This window comes from Nesoenas mayeri, assembly GCF_963082525.1.
Source record: "Nesoenas mayeri genome assembly, chromosome: Z".
Taxonomy (NCBI): Eukaryota; Metazoa; Chordata; class Aves; order Columbiformes; family Columbidae; genus Nesoenas; species Nesoenas mayeri.
This window is the reverse complement of record NC_137542.1, coordinates 69,236,422-69,257,940: the sequence shown is the minus strand read 5'-3', so window position 1 is coordinate 69,257,940 and position 21,519 is coordinate 69,236,422. Positions and strand designations below refer to the sequence as shown.

General features: G+C 53.7%; 2 protein-coding genes across 2 annotated transcripts; both read right to left on the bottom strand.

The window, feature by feature from the left end:
- Positions 1-5,599: 5,599 nt before the first annotated feature.
- On the bottom strand, positions 5,600-7,636 carry MYORG (myogenesis regulating glycosidase; the record flags this gene model as incomplete). The annotated part of the gene is made up of 1 exon (XM_080362443.1): positions 5,600-7,636. The coding sequence occupies one exon, from the start codon at positions 7,634-7,636 to the stop codon at positions 5,600-5,602; it is 2,037 nt and encodes a 678-aa protein (XP_080218569.1).
- SPMIP6 (sperm microtubule inner protein 6) lies at positions 7,636-20,262 on the bottom strand (the record flags this gene model as incomplete). Its single annotated transcript, XM_080362556.1, has 7 exons — positions 7,636-7,773; positions 16,076-16,216; positions 17,627-17,840; positions 17,966-18,041; positions 18,166-18,278; positions 18,829-18,973; positions 20,125-20,262. 6 exons carry the CDS (start codon positions 20,260-20,262, stop codon positions 16,120-16,122), a joined length of 783 nt encoding a protein of 260 aa, XP_080218682.1. The 3' UTR covers positions 7,636-7,773; positions 16,076-16,119.
- Between the last annotated feature and the right edge of the window lie 1,257 nt (positions 20,263-21,519).

The window sequence follows — 21,519 nt, the reverse complement described above, 5'->3', positions numbered from 1 at the left end:
CAGTGTTGTGTTAACAGACTATCTCTGGGTCCTTACCATGGGCTTTCTCCCGCTCCAGGAGATGATGCCCACGGTGCTGGGCAGAGGAGGGGGAGCCAGGCTTCTGCCCCTTGTATGGAACGTCTGCCCCTATAATCCGTGTGCCCTATACACAAACACATGGCTCTTCTTCTCGCCTGCATCTCAGGCTGGGGGAAAGAGAAAGCATCACCGAGACTTTCTGCAAACTCTGGGGATGGCACAAGCTGCCAGGTCCCATTTGTCTGCAAAGGTGTCTCCCCCAGAACCCCATCCTTTCCTGATCTTTTCCCCAATGCTTTTCCTTGCTGCACAGCTGGTGAGGAGCGACAGGGCACCAGTGTTGGAGGGATCCTGCGAGCAGGTGGCACCATGTCCACCTCCCCACATTGTCCTGCCATGCTGGGGCTGTGTGCTGCCAGAGGGACATCTTGTTTGCCTTGTTAAGCTTCAGTTAGGTTCAGTTGGATTGTTTTTCCTGTGCTCCCTGTGCTGAGGAAGAGCTGTTTGCTGGAGCTGCTGGCAACATGGAACTATCCCCCAGACCATCATTAATCTCAGGCTGCCTGTTTGTTTGGGTTTTTTTGGGGGGGTTTATTACCCTTAATCTTTCATGATCACCAAGCTAAAAAGCACCCAGCCCCACTGGCAAATAATAATAATAAAATAGATTAAAATCACTGCTTTTCTCTAATTGGCCTCTGGGATTTTGCGTCAGCCCAGACCATTTTTATGGCTCTCTTGGTGTAAGGTACCCGCAGGCTGGCAGCTCTTGCCCAGCTTGGGATGAGTAGTGATTGAGAAGGTTGTTTTCCTCCTCATGCTGCCAGCCTGGCCATGTGCCCGAAGGGACTCTGTTGCTGTCAGCTTGTACTTTCACCACAGTCTTTCCCAAAAATTGCTGGCTTTTTTTCTTACTTTGAATAAAAGCTGTGATTCTGGGTAGGGATGGACACACTCCCAGCTGGGATCATGTGGGTCAGCTGTTGTGGCCCACAGGTACCTCGCTGAAATCTGCTTTGAAACAAATTGGGCTTTTGCTATAGCCCCACTGGGGTTTGGACTTCAGCGTTAAGACTCCTCCCTGTGTCATACACAGCCACGGACATGTTTCCAAGTACTCCCACGAAGCTGGGAACCAGCACAGAGCAGACCCTGCTCACTGTCTCCACATCCCCAGTGAGCCTCACACACTCTCCCTGCACACAGCACCTGCTTTTGGGAGGATGCAAACCGAAACCAAGAACCAAACCCACCTTATTCCAGGGAGGACTCCTGTGTTACTGAGGATTTGCTGTAAGACTTCAGGTGTTGCAAACTGCCAATCTGCCTGCAGGTCTCCAGTCAGCACCAGCTTCACCCCACCCCCTGCTGAACATTAGCTGAGTGTAAGGATGATGCTTGCATCCAAGCGAGAAGGCAAAGCGTTGGGAAAATATATAATTTATTGCAAAAGGAGCAAATTGAAGTCCTTCTCATCCCTCAAGCCAAGCTGCATGTGTTGGTCAGTGCTAGTGGTGCCAAGGCAGGCTGTGGTTCATAGAGTAACAGATTGAAAGGGCAGGAAAGACACTGTGTGGGGAAGAGGGGGTGGCATGGGGCAAAGCGGGGTCCCAAACAAGTTTCACACACTCTGTTTCTGTCACTCCCACAGCCACAAATGTTACTCTGTACCCTCCCAGCCATCAGCCCCATCTAGAAAGGGCGTTCCTGGGGGCATTAGTGACAGTCAGGGCCAAGATGGACCGTCTGGAGTGCCCACGGGAAGCTAAGAGCAGGCTCCTCTTCTTCAGCACCTGCAAACAGTCCCGAAGTGAGAGCAGTGTGTACCAGCAAACCCCCCCGAGTCAGTGCCAATGGTCACTTTTTGGGTGGATGTCATCAGAAATAAGGGTGCAGATGGTCTGGTCCCCACCCCTGGGGGTGGACGCAGCATAAGGTTTGCCTGGACATGATATTTTCCAGGCCAGCCCTGAGACATGGCTATTCCCTTGACTGGTGGGACCCAAGGCAGGGCGATCCGTGACCCACACCAGTGGTTCATCTCCACATCCCCATCTGGCACCACTGCTAACAGAAGAGCAGAGGGGCTGCCAGCTCCTCCTTTTAAGACATACATCAAAGCTGCAAGCTTTAAATAAGCCACAGTCTCATCTTTGATTTTGGTGAAGTCTGGATGTAAAAAGCCCCAAATCTGCCCAAACCACTGGCCCCACATACTTGGTACAGACGGACATAGTCAAACTTCTTTTTGTTTTCCAAAGTTTTATATCAATCAAGGTGATTCATGTTACAGTTTTGCTTTCATAACAATTAATAATTAGAAAAGTGGTTAAAAACAAACCCACCAGCATTACAGTCTGACACAGGACGACATGCGCAAACACAAGCATCCAGAAAACCCAGTACATGACAGTGCAAGCTTCAAAATTCAATCACATGGGCATCAAGTTGACCTGCTGCTCAGCCCTGATCAGCCACGGGCTGGGGTGCCGAAGGCTGAACCAAAACACAAAACCTCTTTCAGAGCTTTTCCTTGGCTGAGTCAAACTAAACCCTGTTTTTGCCAGTTACCCATGGTGTAAATCAGAGAAATCTCCCTGGCTAGCAGTTCCCAAGGTATCGGTGCACAGAGTGCTTGTGATCTGTGAGGTCCTTGAGTCCTGCAGGGCTACAGCATAGTGTTAGAAATAGTGTTTTTATTGAAAAGCTGGATGGAAAAGGCACCTAGGGGCCTTTGAGATAACTTGAGGCAGCACCGCTCAGCCTGCCCCCGAGCCACCCATATGGACCTGTTCTTCAGCATCATCCCTTATGTCCTCCCAACAGCTTTATCTTTCTCCTAGCTTGAGCACTGACTAGCCACAACAACTTATGCCATAGCTATAGCATTTATAAAAATAAGGGCACTCTGTAATCTTACCCATTTATTTAGTTAAATAAAAAGAAAATTAAAACTTTGATAATAAAATCCTTTCTTTCGAGGGGAGGGAAAGAAGGATGGTGTATCTAACAGGGTATTTCCTCTGTGACCTTCCTGACAGTGCCTGAAACCACAACAAGGGGACTGAAGGCACTCATCTGGCTGCTCCATTTTCATAATAATGGGATAGTAATGGGAATGCTGGGTTTCTCTTCATGTAGCCTCACCCCTTACTAGTGAGGAATGTGGCGAGTGGCACAGTGGAGAAGACGCAACATCCCCCAATCACTCTGGAATCCTTCCCATGAAGTCCTGTGCCCATGTTCCCTAATCTTCAGTGGTGGCTGAGCTGTGCAGCAGCATTTCCTCCACCCAATGATCCCCATGCTAAGGGAGGACTAATATTTCACAAGCAAAGGCTGAGAGTGGAGAGGTGGAGCCCCACCGAGCTTTTACAGATTTCTAGCACTGGAGACGCCCCCCTCTGCACCCTGTCCTCCTTGCAGGCTGTGATCAGACCCAAGGGGTTTGCACTAGATGACCTTTGAAGGTTCCTTCCAACCCAAACTATTCTATCATTCACCTCCACCTTCTAGTCAAAAGGCCAAATCCTGCCAGTGTCCTGATGACTGACACTGGGGCTTCAGGATTAACTCTTTGCCAGAAGGTGTCTGTAACTTGTAACACAACTGCTGTTTGTACTGATGGTAGGGAACAAACCTGAGTCCTTTTTATCTAAAAGCCACAAGAAACAGACTTGGGGACACGCTTGTTCTCCCACTGGGCGGGGACCTATAGGGCTCCCTTGCATTGCATTTTGAGCCTGAAACACCAAATTATGCAGGGCAGATTCAGACCACAAGGAACGCTCCAAAGAGTCCATCAAACTGGACTTCCTCACTTCTTAACTATGAAAGCACTTCTGAATTTGCCTCAAACCTGAATTTTCACTCTGGATCCCATCACAAACCCCAGGTTTAGCACATCTCCTTTTCTGCCTCCTCTGCAATGCAGGAGATGGGCTTTGAGAATGATCTCCACTGGTACCCAATCCTACCCAAAACACAGCTCCATCTCCCCAGGTGACAGGCTCATACCAGACCCATGCTCAGCCCAGACAAAATCCCACAAGAAACCCTGCAGATGCTGAACTCTCCTTGGTTCGCTGTCGCCTGGGCAGAGTGCCCCAAACCTTCCCAGCCAATGCAGTTCAACTCTGCAGAGGTCATTAAAAATTCAGGGGCTGAAACACACTCCCAACCAGGGCACAGCCAAGAAGGTCCTGCCATGGGGTGGAGGGCTGCCAGGCTTCAGTCTTGTTTGCTCTTTCTCGGAGCAGAGATTGCCCACGGCTCTCTGTAAATGCATCTTCCTGCACAAAACTAAATTACAAAGCTGGGAGACATCTCTGCATCTCCACCATGGCTGCTGGGGACTTGGGGCACAGGATCACGCCACCAAATGTGCCCTCCTGGGGAGGGAGGAGGGCTGCTTCACAAAAGCCCTCAACAAAATCATCACCTCTAACTGCAACCTGAGACGGAGATTGATATTAGCTTAATCTCATGGTAGATGAGAACATTTCCGCGGGTGCGGTGAGAACACCCGCTGGCACAAACCCATCAGTGCAAAAGCTGGTGTTTTCCACCCACTAACAAGCCGGCTAGCAGCAAACGTCACTGTCAATCCAAAACGCGTGCCACTCATGGGAACCTTCTGTTCCCAGGGAAGAGCTGCACGTAATTTGTGAGAACCACTTTGCTCCAGGCAGTCCTTCTGCTGGCAACAGACCTGAAAGCTCAGCTGTCCTTAAAAACCAAAAAGGATGATATTGGCAGGATAATCATGTAAAGAAGCGGGGCCGTAAGTCCTTTACAAAGACTAATGGTGCATGCTGGTATGAACAGCTCTGCTCTAGAAAGGGCAATGTTGACACCAAAGGCAAAACACACAGGCAAGTGCCTTGCAGTGGGTGTTAAATGGGTGAGGATGTGGGATGCAGCTGCCACAGCAAGTGAGATGCAGCCCATACAGTTAAAATACCCGGACATAATTCGCGTAACCTGGCCTGCCTGGTACCCAGGAAAGCGGGAGGATGGGGCAAGTATTAGTCCAGTGCCAACTAGATAAAAGTGGGGAAAAATATATGTGTGTATATATATATATGTATATATATGTATCTCTAATTTGTTTTCTGCTCTTAAAAAAAGCCTTTTAAATAATTTTTCATCTTATAAAACATAAGGCAGGCTGTGCTGTAGCAACCCTCCCACTTCACACACCCCCAAGCCCAGCGCTGGACTCTCCCACGAGACCAGAAATGCTCCCACTGGCATGAAGCAACCTCCACCTCTTCAGATCCTTGGGAACCGAAAAGTATTTGTTTTACCATGTGTCTGCAGACAGACTGACAACTACTTCCTGACCTATACACGGAAAATTCTGCCCATGGTAATCCAACTGGAGTCTCCTACCTGCCCCAAATTGAAAAAAAAGCTCAGCTCGCCTCCAAATAAAAAAAGATTACCCCAAGGACAGTTAAGTCTATTTAATTGCAATCCTTATCCCCATTGTCAAACAAAATGTGCAATTAGAATTATTATTTGTTACAAAGTCCTAGGTAAGGCATAGTTATCCCAAAACTGATGGAGGATCCTGTTAGGAAACCCAGAGGAAATAGGCAATTTCATCCAGGTCGACAGGATAGTCTGTGAGCAGCACCGGGGTCTTCTCAAACAACTCCCCCTTGTAGCTGCGCCACTTGCCCGCTGGCAGGTAGACGTCACGCTCCTGCTTGCCCATCTCCAGGACAGGGGCCACCATGAGGGTGTCACCAATGAGGAACTGGGAGTCGATCCTGTGAGTGGCCTCGTCGCGGGGTGAGATCCACCAGATGGGACGGATGATGGGGTCCCCAGTGTCGGTGACCTCCCCAGCCAGCTCCAGCAGCAGCGGGGCCACCAGTGACTCGTGGAGCTCTGTGAACTTCTGTGCAATCTCCACCACCTCCTTGTCGTAGAGCCAGGGTGGGATGGAGAACTGCATGGAGGGCATGAAGGCCGAGAGCTCCAGCCACCGAATGTACAGCTCCCGGTCAGGGATTTCCACTGCCCCGTCTGTCTTATTGGGGAAAAAATTCCCCCCAATCATGTCAGCAGATATGAAGGGGTACCCCAGCATGCTGATGGTGAGCACCGTGGGGATGAGGGACTTGAGGCCGAGCTCGTAGCCCCAGACAGAGTCGCGGTCAATGATGCGGAAGAAGCAGGAGATGTTCTGCGACTGGTAGCCCACCCGCACCTCGGCCAGCTCGTAGAAGGGAATGGCCATCTCCGTGTAGCGCCGCGACCAGATGCTGGGGTCTGAGAGTGGGCGGAAGGTGCTGAACTGCTTGGGCAGGTAGCTGGTCTCGCCTGCGTCGAACTTGAAGGACGAAATGCCGTACTTGTGTCGGAGCTGGCGCAGGTGGCTCTGGAACCAGTCCCGGGCTGCTGGGTTGGTGAAGTCCAGGATGGCCCCGATGCCGTTCCACCACTCCACCATGGCCGGGAGCCGCCCTGACGGCTCCTTGATGAACAGCTGACGCTCAATCCCCACCCCAAAATTGGAGGAGTTGTAGTTTATGAAAGGGTGAGTCCACAGGGTGACCTTAAACCCATCCTCCCTCAGTTTTGCAAACATCTCTGTTACATTGGGGAACTTGACAGGGTCAAAGTCAAAGTCCCCATAGGCTTGTGTGTATGTGTCATCAATTTCAATGTGGCTGCAGTTAAAACGGTACTTCTTGATCTTTTCAGCAAAACGCAACAGTTTATCCTGGTCGATATCGTTCTTGTAGAGGGCCCAGGTGGACCAGATGGGGTATCGGAAGGCGTTCTCGGCAGGGATCTTGGAGGGCTTGTTGAAGTACCGGCGCACCATGTACTTGTGGATGGAGGTGACATCGGAGCCCACGCAGACGCGGTAGCTGAGCTCGGGGAAGGGCTGCTGCCCCGGCGGCGGCTTGTAGGGCGAGTCCTTGTAGCGGGCCTGGAAGAAGAGCGTGCGCTCGGTGGCGTTGAAGCCCAAGTGGAAGGGCACGGAGTCGTTGATCTTGATGGCCGCCGCCTTGGAGGAGAGCCAGTAGCGCTCCAGGATGCCGCCGAAGCTGTCGCGGAAGGAGTAGACGTCGCTCGTCACGTAAGGCACGGGCTCCTGGTAGCCGGCCAGGCGGATGGGCCAGTGCTGGGTGCTCATCTCCGAGCCCCCGTACCAGTGGGCGTCCTCCCAGAACATGGTGTGCTCCACCGCCGGGCCGGCCGCCAGCTCCTCCCAGCGCACGCGGTAGCACATCACCGTGTCCTTGGGCTTCACCGTCTGGATGAAGAAGTTGAGCGGCCCCCGGCCCGACCGCGTGCAGCTCAGAATCTCGCCCTCCTTGGAGCACGACTCCAGGTCAAGCCTGCCCGAGCGGAAGGCCAGACGGAAAACCACCTCCCCGTGCTGGTTCCTGATGACGAAGCCGTCCGCCCGCAGGTCCATCAGCTCCGTCTTGAGCCGCTCCGCCTTCCGCAGGGACACCGTGTAGTAGCACCAGGCCACCACCGCGGCGATGAACAGGACGAGGCCCAGCAGGATGGCCCCGAGCATGGGCCTCAGCTCCTTGGAGGGCTTCTGCTTCACCGGCGTGAAGTTCTCGGGCAGGAAGGTGTACATGGTGCCCTGTTTTCTCTAGAGCCTTTTGCAGAGGAGTGTGAAGGAAGATTTCTTCGTGGCAAGCTTGGGCCTCTCAGGAGAAAAAAACTGATAGGGGAGTTCCCTCCTCCACCGAGTCCCAGAGCACCTGTCCGTCTCTGAAAAAGAGGAGGATATAAATAGTCTCAGAAGAACTTCTGAATCAAGGGGTGTCTTGCCATCCATTCGCTGGCTCAAGCCCAGCAGTTCCCCCAGCCCCCGCTGCCGGGCTACGACGTGCCAGGTGCTGTACACCCCGTACCAGACAGCGTCTCCGATTACCCCGGGCAGGCCACTGGTGCGGAGAACGGCCTGAGCCCCCAGAGAGAACAACCCCAGGGCAATAAGGACCAAAGCAGGACGTATTTGTTGTTGTTGTTGTTGGGTAAGGCTTCCAGAAGCAGAGACTGGGAGAGGGTAGGAGGAGGCTGAGCAGGGGCTGGATCAATTCCACTGACAGTGGGACACGGCTAATTAAGAGTGACAAAAGACACCACATAATGAATTACAGGCAGCCGCTCCTAGCTCTACTCAAAGTGCCTCCCTGCCAGATTTAACTTATCTGCAGCACCACCCCCTCTCTGTCCCCAACATGCCCCAGCAACTCCAGCTGTGCGGTACTTTGGGTAAATCACAGTTTCTCTGCAGCCCCTGGATGGCCAAATGGGCCTGGGGTACCTTGTTTCATGGCTGGTTTTGGGGGGCATGTAGGGGGTGTGTTGTGCAGCAAAGCATGGCTGTGGGAGGTACCATGCCAGCAGACCTGAGCGGGAGGAGAGCAGCCAGCTCCTGCCACGCATGCAGACCACTGCAACAGCTCCACGTGCAAGAAAAGCTAATTTTGTTAGGAGTGAGCAGTGCAGAACCTCCAAAGGGCTCTTCCTCCATCCCTCACAGCTCCTGGCTGTGTTGCAGCTCCAGCCCATTCCTCCCTGCGAGGCCCCGGGGATGTGGGATGTGCCAAGAGCTTAATGGCTTTTCCTTGGCCACAGGCTGGCTGGGCTCAGCCAAGCACAGCGTCGGGAATCCAGAGGGGAAAAGTAAAGTAAGGACACAGGAAAGAGAGAAACAAACTCGGCTGCAAGAGGAGCAGGGGAAGGAGAGGAGCTGCAGAGCCACAGACCAGCTGGCTGGTACCTTCCCAGTGCCAGCAAACATGGGCACATCATATCCTCCCCAAGCCCTGGTGCTGCAAGCCTGCGGGCTCTGGGCAAACTGGAGGAAAACAAAACAAAACAAAGCAAAAAAACCCACAACAACCAAAGACCAAACTCTTTTCAGGCACAAACAAAGCTGCTTGAAGGGACTCTCTCTAATGTGGCTGGTTTGTTTTATTTTTTTTTTTTTAAAAAAAAAGGAAGAAGAAGATCCAAAAGGAAATACTGAACCCTCTCTCTGCTGCAGGTGTGACAAGCCAGAGTACATCGTCCTCTGCACCTTGGACAAATCTTCCTCCCAAAAATGATGAGCAAAGCAGAAAGGGGCGTCTGAGCATCATCTAAATCTTGCTACTCCACTATGGCGATGCCCAGCTATAAGCCCAGAGCAACACCTGGGCATGGGCTCAACAAAACAGCGTTTTATGTTCATTTTGAAGCACATATTGTTGTCAGACATTGCAGCTGGAGGAACCTTTTCATTGCTGGCCGAGTCATTTTAACCTTCCCCTGGGAGCCGGTAACTTTCTAGGCTGCCAGTTGCTTTAAATGGGATTATGGCAGCATTAGGAAGCGATTAGCCTGAACGGGTTTAGCTAAACGCCTTGTCCCATGGCCAAGTCCCAGAGAGCCCTCGCTCATTGGCGAGGAGCTCCGGCACGGGACAGGGGTGACTCCAACAACGCCGACTGTGTTACCCAGAGCTGGTTCCTGCACCCCAGGAACGGGACCTTCAGCCACCAGCACGTGTGATGTGAGGCTGTCTGAGCCCAGCAAAAATGGGGCAATGAAGGCAAAGAGGACACAGTGGTGGCAAGTTGCTGTGCGTGGGATAAATGCTCATCCCCTCTATCAACCCCTCCTTGGTTTCAGGGTGAACAACACGCAGCACAGGACAGTACCAGGGTTGCGGGGAAGGAAGGTTTGCAGAAGGGTCTTAGCCAAAACCAGCGCAGCGGAGCAAAGCTACAAGTGGCAGGACACTTCTGGAAATACAGATGGGTACACTGAGCCCAAACGAGCTCCCTCCCTCTTGGCACTGGGGATTTTTGGGATGCCAGAGAGGGAAGTGCAAATACCTACCCCTACCAGAGGCACGCCTGCATCTCATGCATGCCTTATCTGGGGACTGCAAAGCACAAGGGGGGACAAAATAAAATGCAAGACGTTCAAATTATTTGGGAAAATATTTCTAGAAAGTTTTCACATTTTCTGAAAAAAAAAAAAAGATGAAATAAATGGTGCTTTCTTTCCCAGCTCTCAGGGTTTTAAGCCTGAGAAATGGCTCATCCTGCTGCAGCAGGACTTGCTACCTCCACCTAAAACTGAGAGCAACACAGCAGCTCCCAAGGCTTTGGGAAGTTTCTGGATTTTCACTTCCCTTTCAGGAGGTCCATTTATTATTTATGAGCTATTTCGAAGACACTCTATTTTTAGGCTGCTTCTTTTCCCCACCATGGGCTGGAGCTCATGACATACATGAAGGAGCTGTCACTGCTGCTGCCAGTAATGTGTTCTTAAAGAAAGGTTGTGCAGCCTCTTGTGGCCCTTGTATGCTGATCTGCCTCAGAGGGATGTGCAAGCTGAGTGTCCCAGCTGGCAGATTTAATCCTGCCTGGTCACTCTGTCTGGGCCAGGATCAAATCCCTGTGGCTGCCCTGGGCTGATGGACATCATCCGCTTGGGTACCGCTCCAGCAAGGATGCTGAGAAGGGTGTTTGCAGGCATCGCCCAGAGCACCAACAGGCCAGGGAGGTCTCTGAAAATAGGACCTCACTCTGTGCCCATTGGCCCCTCTCTTTTTTTTGCTTTGTTAACGACACGTACTGTTCTTCAGCTGGTGATTTGGCCTCATCCCAGATGAGAGGTAAGTCTCCCAAGCTCCCCAGAGACAAGTGCCACTTCTCACTGCAAGTCACAGCCTGCAGAGGTGCCTGCTCATGCAAAGCCTGCTTTGACTCTTTTTTTTAATGCAAACTTGTCATTTGGCTCCAAGATGACATTGTGGTGACCCTTAACTCCTCAAAAAAAAAAGAAAGAAAAGAAAACAAGAAGAGAAGATGTCAAAGCCAAACAGCATGTTTGCAGCTTGCTGTGCTGGAGCTTCCCAGCTGACCCAAAACAAAGCTTTTTTTTCCCTTTCTGTAGAAGCTGCGAGTCATCTTGCCTCAACTCCAGATGAAAGCTAAACATCTGAGCAGGACACACTTTACAGACCAAAAATAAAAATCCATTTTTTGGCCGCTTCTATTTTTACCAACACTGCTGCTAACCACGGGCTGCGAGACCCACAGCACCACTAACCCCAGTGACTTTGCAATTAGGGCATTCCTTTAAAGAGGGTCAATAACATTTAGGTGGTCCCTATCACCCTGGCAGGGTCCAGTCTGAATTGTGATGGAGGCCAAGCCTGTGTTGGGGACATGCACCCATTTCCCACATGGGGATACCAGGAACCTTCCCCTCCAGTGCAAGGTGCTTCTGCTGCCTCCCCAAGCATCTTGGCAGGAGTTGAACTAAGGAAACACTGCAGATTCCACCAGAAGGCATTTCCAACCCTATAAAATATCAGGGCATTATGATGGTAAATTAAGGGTGAAATTACTTCTCTGCAAAAAAGCCTCCATGTGCTCTGCCCTGGCACTGTTCTGCACCCCCCAGGGTGGACCAGCACTACAAAAGGGACTTTGTAAACCTGACATAAGAGATAAGAAAACCCTTCCTGGGGGTTAATTTCCCTTGGAGGGGTCTGCAGCAGTACTGGAGTTCTCTGTGGAACTTTTCAGAGTCATAAATGGTGAAAACACCATTCCAGATCCTTGGTGCTGATGGGAGCGTGTGGGACAGGCAGGGAACCGGGAGTCAGTGTTTCTCACATGCACCAGCCTCCCCAGCCCCTGTAGATCAGAGGCACCAATTCCTCCCCCAGCCCTGCGGAGCCACCCATAAGCATCTCCCTAATACCACCCTGGGTGCTGGGTTTATCCCCATGGGGCACTAGCCACCCCTGGGGATAATGTAGGTGGTACAGAGCCCTAGACCCTGAGCCAGGGCAGCGAGACAGGGGCAGGCAGGGGGGACACAGTGCCTCCTTCCCGGAGGTCCCCCACCTTCACTGTCCCCACTGCGGTCACAGCAGGGATTGACACACTGCCCGGCCTGAGCGGGTTGGGGAAAGACTGCATGGGGGGGATCTCTGCACCTCCTGCAAAGTGACAGCCGCTTGCTGCTGGGGCTGCTGTCCCCGTGGTGGACACGGCAGCAAATTCCCCACAGCACCCCGGTATTGGATACAGACAGCCCTGGCCAGGATGCGGCTCATCCCACTGGGGGCACAGTGCTGGTACTTACCCGTCCATCACCTCCCGGGGATCCCTGCCTGCCGCCTGGCTCCACCACAGATGGCTTTTTAAGCACACAAAAAATAAGCACCGCTACATCTCCGCAACCCCAGGAACTCCATCCTCTCCATCGCACGGGGGTGATTCGGGGCTACGAGCTGGCTGTGCCCCGAGCAGCATGTGTCCGCGGGCAGGAGGAGGGACCCAGCACGTCACCGGGTGTTTTCTCAGGCACCGTGACAGACGTGTGAGCAGCCAGCCCTCCGGCCGGGGTGTGCCGAGCCAGCAGGGCCCGGCCAGAAGGCAGATGCTGCAGACATCACAGCGGCACAAAGGGGACGAGTTTCACCAAGCCTCAGGTCCTGAAGGCGCGGGATGCGGGCTGGCATCTCACCTCCCTGCCAGGTGAGCGGGACGGTCCAGCAAAGGCTCACACCCTCCTGCATTCACAGACTCTCCAGAAGCAGAAAGCAAAATATAAAACAAACCAGAGTTTGTATCTTTTTTTTTCGCCTCCCCAGATCTTGTGATTTTAAGCAGAACCATAATTCGGCAGAGTAACGAGGCTCCTTGAGCAAAAGGAAACAAGCAGCCCTGCTGCTGCCAGCTGGTTTGTAAGCCAGGATTAAACGGCACTGGGCACCCAAAGGATAAACCCCAATTCCAGGGGGCGGGCCCATGAATACAGAGCTCATCTGCAAAGCACAGACACACTGCCAGCACCTCACTCCATCTGCAAGCTCAGACAGGAGCTCTGAAGCTGCAGCATTAGCTCTGCCCAGCCTTAAATACTTTCACCAATATTGTAGGAATTGGCACTTTGCAGCCAAGTTATATCCTTTAAAGCCATCAGTGTCAAGTGATATTCCAAACCCATTTAGACACCTCATTCAGTGTCTGACCACAAGTACAAAAAAGCCGCTGCAAGTCAATTCTGGCAGCAGATGACTTAATATTTAACACCGCTGACAATTCCCCCTTTACAACATCATCTTTGTTCTTCGCCCTGTGCTAATTAGCAAGATGAAGTTTTAATAAGCTGGGTTCTCACTCTAACTCCCAATGCTTGCGGTGCTGCTGGCTCATGACTAAACCACGGCTGCGGGCTCTCTCCTTCCCCTGCCTGGAGGCACATCACAGCACCCGAATTTGTCCAAGCCACAAAGATTCGCAGAGACTTTAAAACAAAGTGAGCTCTCTTGGTCCATTTGTATCAAAGTGCATCAGATGCACAGGAGAGAAAGCTGCGGTGCTCTCCCTTTGGGGACATCCCTGTGTCCACCTTGGAGATGTCCTACAGCCCCTGGGGGAGCCAAAGCCCCAAAGCTGTGGTCCATGGGGTAACCCTGAGCCTTGGCACCTGTGGGGTCAGCGTTTCTCAGAGTCATCGCTTAAAATAAGTCAGCTCATGCCCAACCACAGTGAAAGCAAACCACCAAATACAAGCAGTTCCATGTGCCAGCGTGCCAGGATGATAGAAATCTTTGACCAAAAAAAAAAAAGAAAGAAAGAAACAAGAGTGATAACTGCAATAAATTCATCAATCCTACCAAAGGAGCCAGCACCAAGCAGGGTCATGGCACATGGGGCTAACACAGTAGTGTATGGAACCCTGGCATGTCCGCTAGTAGCTTACTTCATTTGCCACGTGTGCTGCAGAAGATACACAGTCATAAAGATTTTGGTGTCTTTGCTGCTGTCTTTTGGTCGCCCAACCCAGTTCCTACTGGTACAAGATGTGCTTCATCTACCACTCTGTCACTCCAACAGCCTCTCTCCCTGGTGCTCCCATGGGCATTCATGTCACTCCTGCTCATCTCTGTCCTGCAAGACAAACTGCCCCACAGTGGGACCCAGTTCCCTACCTCACCCCAAATCCTCTCTGAAAGAGCTGATTCAGCGCTTTGGGAGTGCTCAGCATTTCGGATGCGGAGGCAGACTGAAACACGAGACCAACCCCAACACCCGAGTACTACAATGCGATATGGGAAAGAAACGGAAACCCAAGCACATCCCTCTGGCACGGTCCCTGCGATTTTCCAGCCATAGAGTCACCATGAAACTCCAGGTGCTAGCAGCTCCAGAGAGCTGTGGGTGGCTCATGGAGGTGGGCTGGAGACTCAGGACCCCAGGTTTCTGTCTGTATCCAACAGACCATGATGCTGGACAGCCTCAGGCCAAACGTAATCATCAATCCCTTGAAGTGCTCCCTGGCAGCTCTTCTGCATGTGGATCTGGCCACACAGACACAACCCCCTGACCCTCATTCCCCATCGGGCTGCAGGTGTTTGCTGTGCCGGGCACTTGCCCTTTGGGCATCACGAGTTTCTCAAGAGGGAAAGAGAAAAAGGGAAAGGAGGATTTGTGTTTTCTCAAACAGCTTCGGCTGCTCGTCGCTGCTGGCGGCACTTTCTGACAGAGGGGCTGTCCCAGAAACCACTTCAAACCCGACCCTGCATGTTGAACAGCCGGCTGTGTAAACCCATCTGCTGAAGTTTTCACTGTCAAAACACCTGTTAAGTGGCATAAGTGAAAGCTGCACTTGCAAGGGGATCCGGGGACGTGTCTCCGGGCTCCCTTAATCTTCTCCGGGCGCCAAGACCCCCTGCCCGTCACAAGAAAAACTTGCGCGGCCCCAACACGGCGGAGCACGAAACACTCGCACCCCAAGGTCAGGGTGCAGGTTTGCACGGACACCCCGCTCCCCGCGGGCCCTTCCCCGAGCACGCAGGCAGCTGCCTGCCCCCGCTGCCGGCTGCAGCCTGGGGTCTGCGGAACGGGGCACCGCCAGATCCGTCTCCAGTGCTCGCACCCCCGACTCGGTCATCCCCCCATGCCGGGGATGCACACCCAGAATCTGCCCCGTGGGCTGCTGCATCCTTCTCCGGCGGGCAGCCCCGGGAGTCGGCAAACTTACCGGCAGCGCTGGGCCATGGCTGGACTCCGTGCGGCACCGCGGCGGGGGCACCGGGGACGGGGACCGACCGCACCCGGCTGCCCGCAGCGGTTCCGGGGTTGGGCGCTCCCCGCCGCCCCGCCCCGGCCCCCGCTCCAGCCCCGCCCCGGCCCCCCCGGCTGCAGCTCCAGCCCGGCCCCCCGGCCCGCCTCTCCCCGCAGGGAGATGTGCTACGGCTCGTCCCCGCTCGCCCCCGCCCGCCGCAGCACAAACCTCGGTGGGTGGCGGTGGGGCCGCGGCAGGGGCTGGAGCCGCTGGGGATGCCCGGGAACACTTGGGCATGGGGGTACCCCTAGAGCTGTGCTGGGGGCACTTGGGGTTTGGCACTGGCGGTGCTGGGATGCTCTGGCTCATCTAGCGGCCGGCAGATGGGGTTTTCACGGGGTTTTCCCTGCCCCAGGCCGGGGTTGGGGTGTTGCTTGGGTTGGACATGGTGTGGCAGCGGTGCTGCCCCGTGGGGACATGGAGCCCCGGCTGGCTTTGTGCTGGAGCATCCTTGCTCCAAGACCACAGCTCTGTGCATTTAAGATCTGCAGCACATGCAGAAAGTGCTGGGTAGTGGTCCCCGCTGCCGCTGTGCTTCCATATCTCAGTCAGAGAAGGGCATTTCCTGCTTACATTAATTATCCAGTGCTTTAAAATGCCCCTCCTTATTTAGCCCATGTCTGTGCTCGGCATCCCAGATGGATGGCAGCTCCTCTGGATAACTTGGCAAAAGGAAGCACGTCCTAAGCAGCCCCAGTGCGAAGCCGACAAACATGAGTATCAACAACTGCTTCTATTTCTGGCTGTGTTACTATGCTCTGAGAGCTTTTCCTTGCACGCTTTCTCCAGCTTGCTGGTGGTGACGGGGTACCAGCCCCTGAGGATTAATAAAACACCCACCAACCCTGTAAGACCTAAAGCTTCTGCCCGCTCCCAAGGAACTTCCCCAGCGTGGAGGAAAGGGTCTGAGAGAAATTGTTACCCAAGTCAATTTTAATGAAGGTCCATCTTTGTTCTCCAGCAGCATCACAGGTCATAGTAAGCCTCTGAGCTAAACTCAGGGTGGATAGTGAAGCTGCCTCTCTGGACCCCTCCTGTCATGCTGAAGTGGCTTGAGTCCCACCTAGGAGAGCAGATAAAGTGATCAGCCATGAATCTTTGTCAAGAAAGAAGAGCAGAAAACATGGGTTTGGCTGGAAGCGTGGCTTAGGGGTGAGTAGCAGCCACGCAGCCACCCCTATCTGTTCTGACGTGTGTCTTGACAAAGCAAAGCCTGGGCAGAAGAGCTGAAGTGCCCTGACATTGCCACCTCATAAGCTGCTTCCAGCAGGTCTTCCACCCTGCGAACACTTACTCTCCCATTCACTGTCATTTTCCTAAAACCTTAATTCACAGAGTCATACCAGTCCAGGAAAATCTGCCCGTTTCTCAGTGGAGAAGACTTTGACAAACATCTCACCAAGGCTCAGGCACAGGAACTTCTATGAGGAACCCAGCATTCCCTGTTTGTTCTCATTTAGTTTCAGGGCTCAGGAATTCTAAGCCAATCATACATTTTCTGCAAAACCTGGCACCTAATTTTGGCCCACGGGAGGTTGATGCAGTAGCAGAGTGATGACTAAGCTGATTGAACAGTCTCCCTTCTCCCCATGCTGCTTTCCCAGGGCTGAAAAAAGCTGCCTCGGCAATGGAGACATCCTAAAGGTAAATTTGTGGGGATTAAAAGGTGCTGCTGGACCTGCAGCAGGTGAAGGACAGGGCTGATTGCTGCATAACAAACAGCGTGACCAGGGAACAGGTTCTTGGATAAGAAGAGCAAACAATAATAACAGAAAATACAAGAGCAGCACAAGAAGCACTAATGAGGCCTGAAAATCTGGGAGATGCTAAGCTACAGGCAGCTGGGCTCAGGGGTGCCAGCAGGATTTCAGGTGCTCTGCAGTCCCAAGGACAGCTGGATGAGACCAAGCACAGAACAGCGTGTCCTGGGAGGAAATTTGGCAACTGCTTCTCCTCAGGTAGCAACAACATGCTAGCAACTGTGTCCTGTCCTCCCTAGTCACATCCATGTTGCCTGTGAGATGGAGGTGCAGCAGCTGCACTGCTGCCTGTGTGGGCAACGTGGTGGGACCTGCTACCCGCCAGGGTCTGCAGTCTGCATTGTCATCCCCAGAATAACCCTCTGAGCAATTTTGCATGAAACCATAATTAAAAGAGAGCTAGGGGCTGACTAGCATTACGGAAAAATAATAGGCTTTTCCCTCAGGGCAACCGGCTTAGAGCGCTCCCCCCATAGAACTTGTGTGCACCTAGGGTTGGTGTACGGGGAGGAGTATAGAGGGGGGCGACGTGTAGATGCACAGGACATTCCGCTCGGGCTGTAATTGCAGCACCGGATAGTCCTGCAAGAGAGAGAAAAGGTATGGTGAGTGCTGGCTTCAAGGACAAGGGGGATGGGTCATTTCAAGCCCAACCCATGGCAACTCATCCCAACCTACGGCAACCATCCCACACCATCCCATCACATCTCAACCTTACAGCTCTCTCTCCTATCGCATTGAGATGCCTTCTGATGGCAGTGGCCCCATCAATGTAGTAGTCCATCCCTCGCAGGCAGTAGTGGCGCCCGGAGCAGGGGCTGTAGTAGCCCTGGAAGGGTCCCCTCCCTGACACAGTGTACACAGGCTGCACGGACGGCGGCGTTTGCCGTGACAGCCTGCGCAGCATGTCGGCGACCATATCCCTCTCTGAAAGCAGAGGAAAGGTGAGTGTAATGGTGAGGAGGAACAACCGGCCCATCACCCAGATGGCCATGAGTGTGGCACAGGCATAGCTGCAGCTGGAGGAACAGGGCCAGGGTGAGGGTGGTTACCAATTTGACTGAGGCAGGCAGGTTTTGGGGGGTATGGCACAGGTATGCTGCGCAGGTAGGTCTCCATCCTTGTCTCCTGCAAGGAGCGATGACGGCTCTTGGAGGATTGCCACCATTTTGCTGCAGAGCCCAAGGTGCTGGTGGCATCTGGGGCAGCTCCAGTTGGGGGGCAGAGGGAGTGCAGGGAGTTTGGACTCTACCTTGGGCAGGAGTGGGAGGTAAGTGGAGTGCTTATTCCAGGTTGCACTGTTGTAGGGACCTGTTCTCCAGGTGATGTATTTATCCTCATTGACAAAAACTGGGTTGTACTTCTCTGCAATGCAAAAGAAACAGCATGGCTGTTTTTTTGTGGTGCTGGGGACATGGGAGGACAGCCAGATAGCACCAATTGTTCCCCCTCTTCCCAAAATGCAACGCCACAGGGCCAGAGGGCATGTCAGAGGGGTTTCTCCCAGGGTTCTTGTTAAGGATTTGTGGTGGAGGTGACACCCACCACTTCCAGCTTGTTGGTCACTCAGCCCTGCCCACACAGCCTTGGTCCCTGGGGGCTATGGGGTGCCAGGAGGGTGTCCCCAAGGCAGAACCTACCACCAGGGGGTATTTAGGGGCCACTGGGGGAGAGAAGCCTGGGGACCTGCAGCCATCCCTGGGACAGGGACAGTCCTGGTGCAGGGATGGGGTTGGGTGGCTATGGCAAAGCCACAAACGTAGCTACCAAGGGAGGGTCCTTTCAGCACTGGGTTGGTGGGATACAGGACGCAAAACGGGGGAGGAACAGGGCTGTTGTCAGAACCTTCAGTCCTCCAACCCCATGGGGACACAGTCCATGTGACACAGGGGGACAGCTGGGACCTTGGCAGTACCTTCGGACCTGGACAGCCAGTACTTCCCAGGCCAGTACGCAGCAGGCTCCATGGTGTTCCTGTAGCAGTCCTGCATTATCGCCCTAATCACCTCCTCCGGCGGACCTTGGTTTTCCCGTTTTTGCACCGGGGGAACTGTTAATCCCTGCAGACAGAGTGGGGAGAGACATCCAGGCCACGTGGCATCACCTGCAGAGCAGGCACTGTGGCACATGGTGAAGCTGATTACCAGGCAAGGTCTAATGCTGGAGACACAGCTGGAGATCGAAGCACCAAGCCTCCCTTCACAGTGGGTGGGCATGGGGGCCATAGTAGCGCTGCAATCCCCAAAAAGCTTTCCACTCACCCCCAAGCAGGGCAGGGGGGCTGGCTGGGCATGACTGGCTCCTGTCCCCGTGCACTGTCCATAGGCATCTGGGCACCTTCCATAGAGGGAGATGGGGTGAGTGCACTGGGACTGCCAGGTGTGGGGCCAGCAGAGGTTGGGAAGGGAGTTACAGGAACAAACCCATGTCCTACAGCTGGCAGAACCCAAGAGGGCTGGGGTCTTGTAGGGCAGACAGGTTCCCTGGCTGCATGAGCCATTTCTGCCCCTGCAGAGTGGTGACATCCCCCACCGTGCCCTCTGCTGGCTCCCTCATTATAATGCACATGCTAACGAGGCTGCAAGAGATGAGCCAGTTTGTAGTGTGCTTTGCATCAGAGCCTGCACGCTACTTAGCCTGTGTGAGGAAAGCTGCATGTCCCACAGACACCCCGCGCAGTGACGACATGGCACAGGGATCCTTCCTTCTCCACGACCGGGGCTGGGAAGGGGTTTTCCATGCTCAGATCTGCCCCAATCCCTTTTCTCAGTCCTCTAGCATGGAAGGTCACCCAGTTGGAACTGAGTCTGGGGTTATGTGTTGGACCAGCTTTCAGAGTCACCCAGTCTGCCCTCCACCATCACCATATCACAGCAACACTGGGCCTCAGTGTTCCCTTCCTCAGCAGATCCTGCCCCCTGAGCTCTCTGAAACCTATTGATGGACAGGACTGATGTGTGAGAGCTTGTGCCGGTGAGTGCCTGTCCCATGAGCCCAAAGCCACCACAGGATGCAGCTCCAGGGGACAAGAAGCCAGTGAGCAGAAGTCGTGGGGTGTCAAACACTTTCCTAACGAGGCAGCGCACCTCCCCTCATTACACACATGCAGTGATGCACCCCATGGGTCACTGTGCCACCCCCCTGCCTGGCACCGAGCATCCACAGCTGGGTAGGACTAGAAACTGAGTTTTCCTTTTCCCACAGCATTTACCTGTGTCACAAACTCATTATCTGTCTCAAACTTCAGTGGAGCCCGTTCGTGGATGGCCTTCTTCATAGTGCATGGCGGGCGGTAGGAGTCGGTGTAAGTGCTGATTGGTGTCCTGTGCTTTTCGGCGAAGAGGAACATGGTGCCGCAGTCTGCTTGCTGGGACAGGAGCGCTTGGAGTCCCAGAGGGTCCTGGGGATGCCCCACTGGATGAGCACTGCGTGGGGCTGGGGGCTTGCAGCCTACCCAGGAAATGGAACGGATCTGGTGCTCCTGCTCTGTCAGACCAGGGTATTGCTTATGTTGCCAGTGATGTCACAGTGTGGGAGCAGAGGGAACTGGTGGCTTGCTGCCCATTCTACAGCTACACCCTGGCTGTAACCTAGGGCACAGCAATTGCTGCCTGCATCCCTCTACGGGATACACCCTCCTGGCTTTGTCCTGGCCCTGGGCTTCTTCCTCTCCTGACGGCAATTACTTTAACAATGGCAGGAAACAGTTTCAGCTGGTCCTAATCAAGATAATTCTATTTTGGGAGGTGCAGGAGCAGTGATTGTGGCTTTTCCAGCCCCTTGGAAACCCTGCAGCTACCCAGCTGCGTGCACACAGCATCGCATCAGCACAGCCACCACCCAGGGCAGAGCACCAGGCATCACTGTCCCAATCTGCCAGGGTGACCAGGGGAACTATCACCTGCTCTGTCTCCCCTTTTTAATTAAAAATCCGGATTTAAGTGACCCCGTGTGGCTTGTTTGCTCTTCTGTCCTGAGCGATGGGCTCTGCAGTCAGAGTGAGTGATCCTCACCCATCTCAGCGCAGATGGGTTATGTCAGGGGGAGATTTGCAGGAACTGTGTGTGTTCTTCCCCGAGCTGAGGAGTCGAGCAGAAATCGCTGCCCCTGCAGAAACCCCGCTCTGGCCTGGCTTGTCACACAGTGCCAGCTCAGGGCTCTGCCCTGCTCCTGGTCCCAGACCCTCTGCTGCCGCATTTTTGGGGATGGCTGGTGAAGACCCGTGTCCATGGTGGCAGGGGGACTGCCAACGCACCCCCCTGAAGGGCTGCTGAGTGCTGCTCTGTGTGCTCCAGGGGACAGTATGGTTTGGCAGCCTGGGGCACCCAAACCCTTTCAGACAAATGTAATGTAATGAAATGAAGGAAAAAGCTGCCATTGATTCTCACACCCTGCTGGTCTCTGTTGAGCCAGGCTTAGGCTCTCTATCAGCCCTGTCCCCCCTGAGAGGTGGGAGGGAAGGATGGACATGAGGGTGTCAGTGATGCTCCCCCCGACTCCCCTTAATTCCCAGTGGCCTCAGAGCACCCCATGGCACAGATGTGGGGAGCACCGCTCTGGCAGAGAGGTGGAGTCCAAACCTCACTTGGAGGGGATTCATCCTGCG